General features: G+C 39.7%; 1 protein-coding gene across 3 annotated transcripts in view; it reads right to left on the bottom strand.

Annotated features, from left to right (window-relative positions):
• Positions 1-12,574, bottom strand: part of EPB41L4B (erythrocyte membrane protein band 4.1 like 4B) — a 249,164-nt gene that overhangs the window by 37,054 nt on the left and 199,536 nt on the right. For all 3 annotated transcript variants that reach the window (XM_074945196.1, XM_074945197.1, XM_074945199.1), the window contains 3 exons: positions 8,626-8,730; positions 2,943-3,081; positions 2,390-2,467 (listed from right to left, as the gene is read on the bottom strand). In XM_074945196.1, the coding sequence (XP_074801297.1) occupies positions 2,390-2,467; positions 2,943-3,081; positions 8,626-8,730 (322 nt within the window). The remainder of the gene's footprint in view (positions 1-2,389; positions 2,468-2,942; positions 3,082-8,625; positions 8,731-12,574) is intronic.

The following is a 12,574-nucleotide window of genomic DNA, read 5'->3' as shown; positions in this document are numbered from 1 at the left end:
CCCTGCTTTCAACAGCCTTGCTCTTGTTCTCATAGTCACTTGTCACATGCACTCGTTTCACTGATGTTTGTTCTCTCACCTCTGAGAGCAAAACAAGAACCTGCTGTATTTTGCTAGTGGAGTTCTGTGATGGGCAAAAATAGGCCCCACACTGACAACAAGGGGGTTAATGAGGCAAATAGGCCCCACACTGGCAACAAGAGGGTTAAGGAGAGCCTGTGGACCCAGTTAGCCCCACTCTGCTACACCTGCAGCAAATGCTAGGCACGGAGAGGGGAGTTAAAAGGAGCCCTAGCCTAGCTCTGGGCTGACCAGGAAGGAGAGCAGAGCTCTGCTTCTCTTGATGGGAGAGAAGCCTGTTTGCAGCCTAGAGACTGACTAGCTTGCCAGCCAGATAAGCATTGTAGCTAGAAAAATCCTGGGGATTTCTAGCAGTGGGGCAAGGGTTTCTCAGTTGTCTCAGCTCCAGAGCCAGTAGCTGCAACAGGAGCAAGCTTTTTGCTGCTAGCACTGTGACAAGATGGGGTTGAGTAATTAGCTAAGCAATGCCTATAAAATGACAGTGGAGCTACCAAGTGACCCCCAAAGATCCTAAAGAGAGCCACCCAGCCCAGACAAGCAGAATTGAGGGAAGAGCATTGCAGGCTCCCCTACCTTCCCATGACAAGTGTCCACTCCTGAACCCCATTCTAGCAGCTGCAGCCTCCCACATCTCCCCACCCTTGCTGGTACCTGGTCCAATCCCCTCCCACAAACTTGTCCTCATCACCGTGACTACAGTGTCTCTGTCCACCACAGTAGTTCTCAAGTCAGGAGGTAGTATGTCGAGTCCCAGTACCAAAATATCACTTCCAGTGAAGGATACATTGAGAGCACTCCAAGAACAGTAAGCAATACTCACAATAATTCTGATTCTGGGCCACATTTAACTGAATAAATACTAAAGACTTGATATAAACTGAGCTCAGGAAAAGAAACGCGCAGGCTCTCAGAACTTCTCCGGGTCTCCACAGTGAACGTCTGTTCCTTAGGTTTCCTGAAGTAAAGTACTGATTTTTTGAGAACTAGTCTTTTATTGTGGATTTTTTAAAGGCTAGATTGTGACAGGCCTTAATGTGGGTTGCTCAGACTAGGGCAGGAATGCACAAACAGCCTTCCCCGCATTTTTCACAGCCATGCTCTGGCCTGTCACAGCTGTAGGTCAAGGGCGGACCAGGACTGCTCTCTGAAGTGAGCCAAAGGGGATGAACAGAGGTGTGGCCTCAGCCCCACATCCGTTCTGCACCTGCTGACTAAGGGGGCCAGCCACAGCAAGGGGAAGTGGGGTGCAGCATGGTGCAGTTCTGTGTAGTCCTCCTGCACCCCGGGCTCTTAGTGAAATTTTCTTCATTTTGTGAAACATGAAGGAGAAAACACAGTCCCGATGTAAATGTAACACAGGGTGTGGAGCAATTTTTGGCATGTAGCATACTGTCTTTGAAGCAAACGGCATGTTCACACAATATAATGACATGACAGGATCTAGCCGGTCAATAAACAGTTTGGTGATATCCCATAGCTGAAATGCTTTTTAATAATAAAAAAAAATACATGCCAGACAATGCTGCACCCTCTATTGCTTTTTCTAATATAATCTCTTGGTGACAATAAAGATGACATAACAAAGTGACAAGCAGAATTGCTACATGGTATTTGACCTATCTGTGATGCAATGATTACTTTGGAAAATGCAGTTCAGGATCATAGTGTAATACTTCAGATTATCCATTGGGAGTCTGGGGTGAAATCCTGTTCCCACTGAAAACAATGGGAGCTTAGTTATTGACTTCAGTTGGCCTGGTTTTTAAGCAACAACATAAATGTGCTTCAGAATCTATTATTCCAAAGAAGGAAGTTAATGATCAACATGAATTAGGCTGCCTGTTTTCTTTTAAGCCAAAGTACGGTACTTTGAACCAACCAAAAGTGAAAGTATAGTCACAGATATAGGAGTGGTTGTTGGCTGATCTGTGAACTCAGCTGTGGGGAGGAAGCAGGGGATGGGATGCGCAGATCACTCCCAAAGATAGATCTAGCTACACATACTTATGGTATCAAAGAGGTTGGGCAAATTGGGGCAGCCCAGTAAAAATGAGAGCAAATATCGCCATATAGAAGAATTTCATTCCAACGCTTCAGCCATGATATTTGACAATGTGCACATTAATGATCTGATCTTCAGAAGCACTGAGCTGACTTCAGTGGGTGCTCAGCACTTCTGAAAATCAGACCATAATTTTCTTTGTTTGGATTATTAGACAATGTGCAACAAAAGAACATATTCATTCTGGTTTTCAAATAGTTCTTAAAGACATTTAAACATTCCTAGTTGCAAACTGGAATTATTTACCATAGGTGTTGCTTCTGTGAAATCCATCAAAAGGTCACCTGGCTCCAAAGCAAATGTACTTCCAACATCCGTGGGGCTCTAAAGGCAGAAAAATATCCCACAAGTTGGGTAAACATTTAATATTTGTAATTATAGTTTAAATATATTTAATTAAAGAATAAATTAGCCAAGTAGATTATAAATTACACATACAGTTTTAAAGGTGTTTTGATAGGTGAATCTGGAGAGATGGACAACAAAATTATATATCTTTGAAATCCAAGTAAATATTCATTGAGTACTCATCCAAAGCCCATTGAAATTGATGGATGAACTTCAGTGGACTTTGGATCAGGTACTAAATGTCCTAATTTTCTAGCTGCTGCCAGTATACATTGCATAGTATAAGTATATTCATACAACAATTTCATATTAAAAACTACTCTCAGCTGTAAAATTATAGTTAATACTATCATCTCATAAGAACATTTAACCATAGCCACTTTCTGTCTTCATATCTATCATCTCTAATAATTTCTCAGTCTATTTACGTGACCCCATCTCTGCATCTTACCTTTGCACCAGGTGATATCTGGGTTTGTCCTTCTGACATTTGTGGCGTACACGTTTTCTGCGACACGGGAGATGCCGATGAAACGGATGTTGATGCTGCCACTGCCGCTGCCAGTGCCGGAGGAAGGTCGTCTTCATCACTGTGGTCGTTAAAAGTGCATGAAGCTCCATTCATTACAAGGTATAACAGAATTTTGTTTTAACTTGCTTTGGAGGTGCGAGAGGCAGGGGGAAGGAGAGGGAAAGGAAAATCTGGACAGCAGCAGCTACAGTGCTTCTGAATGTAATTGTGTTCACCAGGCCAGGCATAATTTACTATTTTCAGATAAGTTTGCAAATAAATCAGATTTTCTTTAAATTTTAATGATTTCTCAATAAAAAATACTGACTAAACATCAACAACGAATGCAAAAACTGAAATGGCATGTAGTTTCAAATCTAACTTGATATTATGTACAAATAATTAATATGATGACTGAAAATGTATTTGATTAAAAACATACATGGGGACTATTTCACACTACTTTTTCATTTTATAGCTTTCATTTTTGCATTTTGCTATTCTATAGGCTTGCCGTATTGGTAAGAAAACCCTCAAATAGATATACAGGATCAACATCAGCCCTGGTATAACAGTAACCGTGAAGTTACTGGAGTGGATTTGGCACGCAGTATGTATGTATTTCCATTTTCAAAATGCCTTAAAGGGCAGTTCTACTCTGAAAAGTAACTGTAAAAATAACATGGCGAAAGCCCATGTTCACTGAGAACTAATGACTCCAGATCAAATTTGCTCCATTTACAGAGAAGCCATTAGTTTAAAAAACCAGGCAGTCAAGTTCGGTTATTTCCCTCTCACACATGGTCACCAGTAAAAGAAATTCTGCAGAGCATATTGTTCCCTCAGTTACCACTGCAGAACCCCACTGATCACAAGTCATTGACTTCAGTGTGGTTTGGGTCAAGTTTTTAGTCCTCAATTATCCATGCACAGATGTAACTGGGGCCATAATTTTGCCTCCAGGATCTTTACTACTGGCAGTGATGTGTGAAGAAAAAGAAAAACCAAAAAAAACCCCCAAAAACTCAGCTTCGCTGTCACAATCCAGTGCAAGTTTGCTTCTTTTTATTTGTAAAGTGAGCAAATGTTAACTTGGCACTTACTGAATTACAATGCACATGGAACCCTGCAATGCCAGTCTGACAGGCACTTTTCAGAGGCCTGTACTTTGGTTTCGTTTTAATCCAGGACCGTGCACCTATTGTTGCTGTCTATATAATCACTACTAACATAAGTTTCATGACACACTGCCCAACCCTATCTCAGCAAAATTGCTGTGTGGTTTGGTTAATACCAATGCTTTTATAAAACAATTAGACTTTGCCAACTAATGTGGTCTCTTCCACAGGTCATTCTTTTCCATGGAAGAACAATAATTCATCACCCACAGCAGAATAGCATGTATGACACACTGTTTTCGTGTTTAAAACAAAATATAAAAATTACTGAGTTTATTAAATAGGTATTTTATTAATGCAACAAGCCAGATTTGGGCTCCTGACCTAGTTAATCTCTTTTATAAACATGCAGCTGACATTTTCTCCGTCTTTATTCCCCACACTCAGCAGGGATACACTGGCTCTATCCCCAGCCTTGCTGGGTAAATCTGTTCCTTCATATTCCTATTTTATGTGGAAGCGGAAATTCTTTTAGAATCTGCCAATTCAGAAAGGCTTCTTAGGTCACATCCAACTAAACTGGGGAATGAATTTATAATCCTGTCTCATATGCACTGTGCTAGTGTGTTCTAGCTACAGGTTTGAGCATAAGACTTTTTACCACTCTACTCCTTTCACAGCACTCCTCCTTTCACTTTTTGTGCCTGCAATCCAGACACCAGAAGCTAAATCCCATTCCCACTGAACTCAATGGCAAAGATCACATTGACTTCAACCAGAACAGAATTTGGCCCCTGAAGAAATAAATGTAAGGGCTAGCTTGTCAAACACGGGTGCCTTAATTTTGCCCTCAGTATTTGGACATGAAGCCACTGTATATGCAAAACCTACACATGCAAGTACCTAAAGAAAGTTCTGCAGTGGGAGTGTGTTGGCTCCAGAACCCAGAGGTCAATGGATCAGAACCATTGTCTGCTAGTTTGCTTTTCATATGAGGTCAGACTAGATGATCACAGTGATCCCTTCAGACCTTATTATCTATTAATCAAATTGTACTTGCCATTATTTATTTTGAATGGGCTACAAATGAGGATTTTAGTTTTGCTGGTGTGAAAATGTGAAGCTCAGAGACTCTATAATTATATGTGTTATATAAACATTTGTTAAAAATATGTAATTTACTTTTGGTTTTGTAGCCCCTAGCATTTTAATTGCAATCTTCCACTGAGTTGCTGTTTTCTTAAGAGGCCATCATAATGGTGCAAGGTTGGAGAACTGAAAATCTATATTCTGATATTTATACAGTGAACGTGAGATTTTTAAAAGCTCCAAAATCAAAATGTGCAAATTATAACCTGAATCTCCATAAATGCGTTATTTTAACTACACTTTAAAATATTGATTTCTTCCACTTGTGTAATTTTCCTGTTGCTTTCATTTTCTCTTGGGTTGCCACTACTATTCCTCAGATCTTCACATTCACCATGTTTCCAATGCATTCTTCTACATTTCAACTGATGCATTCTCACTCTCGCAAAGACAGCTCCTTCAAACACTTTAATACATGACTGGACTTTCTGTGGGTTGGCTGTGGCTACCATTCCTATAACCATCCCTCTCAATGGCCTCTCATATCGTCTTCATTCTCTGTAACACAACCTCTTCCCCACCCTCATCCATCTCTCTTCTCTCCATTCCCTGTCTCCTTACCCTCCTCTTAGCTACTTCTCTCCATCTGTCTTTGGTTACCATCCTTCTCTACTGCTACTACCATCTCTTGACCCCTGTACTCCCTTTCATTCTCACTACTGTACCCAACACTATTTCTTTTCCTCACCCTCAGTCATTGCTTTTCCCCAATAATCTCAACTCACTGCCAGTTATTATTCTCTTTACCAACTCACCCTATCTTTCTTCATTAAACTACCTTAGGAATTAAGCTTCCTCCATGCCTATGACATTATTATAATGACATTATCCATATCAAAACTACCCACCTCCTTTCTAGTATATCACCCACCATTATAGACTTGATCTGATTGTCTGATTTGTTAATGATAAATCTCTACTGGCACATGACACCTCCTTGATGATAGAATTGTTATCACATGCCTGACTGAGACCTGGCAACATAAGCACTCACTTTATTCCTCCCTCTGAGGATCCTCAAATTAGTTTACCTTCTTTCTGAAAAATCCTCCAAATTTGATGAGAAGGTGGGTGACATTGCCAACCCATATTTCAAATTCTTCCCACCCGAATTCACACTAACCTTTCCTTCGTGATCAACTTTCCTCTTTCATTACACTCCACATTCTGAAACTGTCTAATCTAGAAATAATGATGGGCAATTAACTTCTTTTTAAAATCTATTTAACTCTTCTTCAGAAATTCTCTGACTTGATCGAAACAATTGATTATTTTCTCTTCCAAACATCATCATCCCTTCAGTCTTCAGTATTCCTATAGACTACTTTGACCTGTTTTCCTCTAGCTTCCTTTTTGTCTTGATTCCTCTGAAGATTTCAAGCTCTCTCATCCACTAGAGAGCTCGACTGAATCAATTCAAAATTTCCCAGTAGTTCTCTGACCCTGCCATAAATGACCACTCTGATCAAATTGGACTTTGTGCTGAATAAACATTAATAGTATTTGCATTTTTATAGCCCCTTCCGAGGAACTCAAGCTGCTTTAAAGTATGAATTAAGCTTCACAACACCCTAGCGAGGTAGATATGAATAAATTGAAGCACAGAGAAGTCAAATTCACAAAGAAGTTTGTGCTTGAACCTTGATTAGAATTTAAATCTCTTGACTACCAAAATTGTGGTTAAACCATAAGACCAACCTTCATTTCCAATGTATCTGTCCCACTCATTATCTTCTCAAATACCTGGTCCCCTCACAGTTGTTTCTCAGTCCTTCATTTGCTGACCTTATAAACAAGTTCCTGATCTCTCCTGTCTCAAAATAGCAGATGGGACTCTAAACTTGTGGGAGAATTTTTCTCCATTGTGATAATAAATCTGATTAACTAAGGAAAGAGCTGTAAAAGCAGTGCCTAATTTAAGAGAAGCACATTTGCTTGAGACACACTGGACATTCGCTACAAGCAGACAACCTTGTGAAAATTTTTCTGCAAAATGCTGCCAAATTCCATGCCATGTGTAATCTCCTATATTAGCAGGGAATAATATACCTTGCATTCCTTCCCTCGAGTGAGTTGTCAATTCCTCTCTGTAGTCTCATTTGCAAACAATGATTTCTGATTAGCATGAGCTGATATACCATGGTGCAAGATGGGTGTCAGAGTGGTAACTGTGTTAGTCTGTATCAGCAAAAGGAGGGAAGAGTACTTGTGGCACCTTAGAGACTAATGTCATGTCCTGCTGGCCAAGCCATGAGTGTGTGTTCCCATATGTTAACCTTAGTATCCTGGACAAATTCAAACTTGAGTACTTACTATATATTTTGACAACCTAAATCTCTGCATAGTTACAATTTGATTCCAGTTCTTCAGTTCTTTTCCTAAAATATTCTGAGGTCTGGTTGATGCAGAATAGCTACTGTGTTCCATAACAAAAGTGATTACATTTGGGAAAGTAACTCTCTCTCTATAATGACAGATTTCAGAGTAGCAGCCGTGTTAGTCTGTATCCGCAAAAAAGAAAAGGAGGACTTGTGGCACTTTAGAGACTAACGAATTTATTTGAGCATAAGCTTTCGTGAGCTACAGCTGACTTCATTACTGAATGCATCCGATGAAGTGAGCTGTAGCTCACGAAAGCTTATGCTCAAATAAATGTGTTAGTCTCTAAGGTGCCACAAGTACTCCTTTTCTCTCTCTATATTTATTGGGATCTTTCTGGATGCAATGTGCTATACAAATGAAAGCTACAGTTAGTACTACTGCATAGTTACTGTCATCGGGAAGATTAGTCCAGCCAGAGGAGCTAGGCATCATCATCCCACATAGATTGCATGTTCAGTTTTTTTTTCTTCCTAATGAATGTGGAGTTCTTGGTTTATTTATGCTGGTATCATCCCTCTTTCCTTCCCTTCCCTTCAGTTTAGTCCCTCCCCTCCAATACATGGTGGCAGTGTCTCCCTTGCCATGCTGAGTGGTCCATAAGAATGAGTAATAATAAAACGTGGTGGTTCCAGCCAAGCTTCACCAATTTTGCCTACTTAAAATCAACCTCTAATTTCAAGTGGAAAAGGGATTTTTAGTTCCTAACTTCTACCACTGTGTAATGTTGCTGTTCACTGTTAAAGACAAGGGACTTGCATTTCAGTGGGGTATTAAGTGTGTGTAGATGGACTATTCATTTAAGTCCTAAGTACTTCAAGATCCTGAGAGATGAAAGGAACTATATCAATGTAAGCTCATTATCATGTAATTGCACTCGCCTTTCAGAAGGCATATCCTGAACAATAATTAGCACAACTTTAATTTTCAGCTTGGTAGTAGAGAGAATCTTGCAAATAGTGCCGTACAACACTCACAAGCTGTACTGTCTCGTTAACTTCCTCACACGAGAAACTTTCATTTCCTGCTTTTCTGTAGTGCCTGTTGATGGTGTACTTTCTGGTCGTACTGGTGCTGGACTTCTAAAAACAAGAAAAATGTTTGTCGTGATGGCTCTCTTTAAGCAATTTTAAGGTAAGTCAGCAAAGTTATAATTTAATGATACACTTAACCTATGAGGTAAGCAAGTGCACACTGGCAAATTTACCCTTTTCTTCCACTTGTAATCCAGCATGCAAGCGTACACACCCGTACTTTTTGTTCACAGTTGTAGTGCCCTATATACTGTGTAACTTTATAAAGCAACCATTTAAATATATTAAATTGATGCAAAACACAAGAAAGATACTTCAGTGCTAATGACTTAAAACCCAGAAATGCAGTATTTTAAAGAGACCCAACAATTAGTTTTTGTAAAACTTTTTAAAAACACAAATATAACTAGAAATGTATTAATGAACTAAAGAAAATCATTAATTAAAATAGTCTTTGCTTGAAATTAAACATTTCCCTGCTGTGTTTGCAACACCAATACAATAGTGATGTGCTAGTGGATGAGATCCAGGGAACACACTAGAAACAAAAGAAATTGCAAACGTTCAATTTAAAGTAAAGATATATATGACTGATGGCGACATGAAGTAGCTGTGATTGTTATGTAAGAATGTGGACCAGGGCTGTAGATATCAAAGCGGGGTCCTGATCAGAGAAGAGCTCTGCTTGCTATTGTGCTAGTGTTCTGTAATATTTAATAACCCAGCTTGCCTTTCCGATTCCATATTGAGTTTGTAGTGATGGCGATTAGGAACAAAATAATCTTTTGAACTGTGAAGTACGTAAATCTGATCTGGAAACCGTTGAAACGCCAATAACATGGAAACCCACAATGCTATTTTTCGGTGTCACTTTTCACTGCAAGTAACGTTCACATTGTTTAATAATTAGGAAAAAGAGCTATTCCATAGCACACCTCAATATCCTTTCAGTTCAAGAACTGCTGCAGGGAGGCCAAATGTGCAAAGACCTGTATAATGAAATAATCTGAGGGTCACACCTCAACTGATGTAAACTGGTGTTCAGCGCCGTTGACTTCAGCGAAGCTATCTTGATGTGCCTTGGCTGAGGATCTGGCTCTGAATGGACAGCATTGCCATATCTAAAACAGTTTCCTAATAGGGTAGTTTTCATTCATTACACAAGTCCAGTGAAAGTGGGAACAGAAATGAATAATCAAATATCAAATCTAATGTGAGATACAAAAGATATGCACACAGTATAATTAGCAAGCAAGGAACTTATCACATCAAAGGATATCAGACACATCAGGAACCATAAGACATCATAGGAATAGAGCAAAGAGGACCCTTACTAATTTATATCAATATGTGGAAACCCCATTGTGGTTTTCTGAATCTTGCAAAATCATAAGTGAACAATATAAAAAGCAAATAAGCATTATTCGAATATACACAAACCATTCCACTCATTTGACAAGTACAGTTTACCTTTATGACATTTTACAGTATGCTAGTAAATTTCCTGTTAGCATATCCTGCAAAAATAATGGAATTTTAGTAAGAGCAGCCCCTTATTACAATATTCTGCCATCAAATCCTTGTTCAGGGCTAATCCAACCAGTCTTTCCATTTACTTCACTGCACTTTGGATCAGACCCTAAGTGGAAGAGACCACCATTTGATTGTGCACATTATAGGCATTGCAAATTAGCCAAGGTGTACATTAGCGGAGGGCCTATTGTACTCTTACTTTAGATGAAAAGGACCAACAATGAAATTTAATGATACATTGCACTTTTATATGGACTTCAACCTAAAGATCCAAATCTCTATGAGATGTCAGATTGAGTCCATTCCACAGCACATACAGGATACAGACCCTCAATAGAGGACATATCAGGTATTAAACTGATGCTACCAATGTCAGAAGATGGATTTTTAACCCCCATTTTTCGAAACTGGCTGGCTGAGTGCCTGTTTCCACCGAAGACTTTTTTCCTCAACACAAAACTCTGCACTGCTCCATCTGCCTCCCTGACTGTTTCCACGGAGTACATTTTCCCCAGCGGGCACATATTCAATGCGCTTGCTTCTCTCAGTATGAAACGCTCATCTGTGGGTGATTAACAGCAGGCTGGAGAGCAGCTGGCTGGTTGTCCTCATTGGTGAATCTCAGTAGTCACAGGTGTTATAAATGGGTGCAAAATGTCAAACACGGTACTCTTCGGTTATATAACACAAATAATAGCATTTTCCCCTTAGGTCTAAATTTAGAAATATTTGTTAATTAAAGAGCAGAAATCATGCTTTTAAGGCAGACACATTCATCCACTGAGGGCCACTAGCTAGTGAGCTTGATTCAAATTTGTAAAAATGGCAGGCTTTTAATCCTGTACAAAGCCCTAAAAATTACACTGACATTACTGAAAAAAGAATGAACTATAAAGCTGAATAATTTCTATTCTTACCTTTTGAATTCTATAGTGATCGTATATTATCTCACATGAAAGGACATAGCTTTTCAAGGAGATACCTTGTAATTATTTTGGCTATTTAAAATAGAGTCTTTATGTGCAAATATAGACACTTTCCTTATTATGTGTAGTAAGTGACACAGATTTGAACAAAACCTGATGTTCTGGAGGTTCAGGATGACCCATGCTTTAAAAAAGCATAGTATATTACAATTTCTTATAAAGGTACCCTTGCAATTCCATGAATTTACAGGAAACATTTTTTTGCAAATGTATCCAACTGCTTCAGCATAAGAATGAAGATACTGAACCAAGACACAGCATCTTAATGATTTGGCATGCTGCATAATAATCTGTCATTTCCTAGTGAGAATGACAATGACAATCATGAATGTCAGCCTGTCATGACACGTCAACAGAACCTGCCTAAAATTAGAGATATAGCATGCTTCTCACCAGAGCTCGGAGCTTTAGTGAACCAGCTCCTCCAATCTCACAAGCCTGCTGCAGTTGGCTCATTAGCCTTGCAAAGAGTAAAAAGTAAATAACTTGAAGGTATGTCTTCAGTGAAGAGTTGGCGAGAGCGGGCATCTGGGTTTAGCCTAATTCAGGTGTGAGCATCCCCACTGCAAAGCACTACCAGAGTTACTGTGTCGTCTGCACTCGCCCAAGTGTTTCAAGGGAATGTCCCATAGTGGTTTGTGCTGATCTTCTTCTATGGTTCTCTCTCAGCCAACTGTGGGAGACCACGTCTGCCTTTTGAGGGGAACTGTGGGAAGGCACTGAGGGACTATCAGCTCTTGAGTGATTTAACCAGTGTCCTCACTGCAAAGAGGGCAGGTTACCATACTCAGTTAAAGTGGAACCTGAGCAAAGTATGAGAAAAAAGTATAAAAGGACTGCTCCTGGCTTGAACTGATTGATCATTGCTTTCACATCCCCTTTGAATGGGAACATGTAATTCATTCTTTGAGGGTGTGGGGGAGAGAAGAGAAGGAAGAAAATATTTTATTTAAGAAGATTCTCATATAATTTAAGGGCCTGACAAGTGAAGCGCGTGCACACACACACACCCCGAAACCTTTCCTCAGTTTGTAGTCTAAGGTTTTTCCACTTTGGTTTTCTTGGTTAAGCGAAGGCTATACAAAGATCAGGAACAACGTGGTTTTGTTTCTGTTGCTATGATGCCAGGAAAGCTCTACTGACACCTCAGGAGGTAATTATCAAGAGGATTATCTGGCAATTTGAAAACTGCTTTTTGAGTTAATGCCTTTTTACTGGATTGTCATACAGATTGTGACCTTAACCAAGTATGCCCCTGAGGTGCAGTGATTCTGCACAGAGCTTGTGGGATTTCCCTACTCTTTTCATTCCAGCTCCCTATTTTTCTTCCTTTTGAAACTCCCTCCCCAACCCTCTCCTCCTTCCTCCCCAGA

The sequence above is a fragment of the Natator depressus genome, chromosome 2 (genome assembly GCF_965152275.1).
Source record: "Natator depressus isolate rNatDep1 chromosome 2, rNatDep2.hap1, whole genome shotgun sequence".
Classification (NCBI taxonomy): domain Eukaryota; kingdom Metazoa; phylum Chordata; order Testudines; family Cheloniidae; genus Natator; species Natator depressus.
The sequence above is the reverse complement of the archived record's forward strand: the minus strand, read 5'-3'. Positions and strand labels throughout refer to the sequence as shown.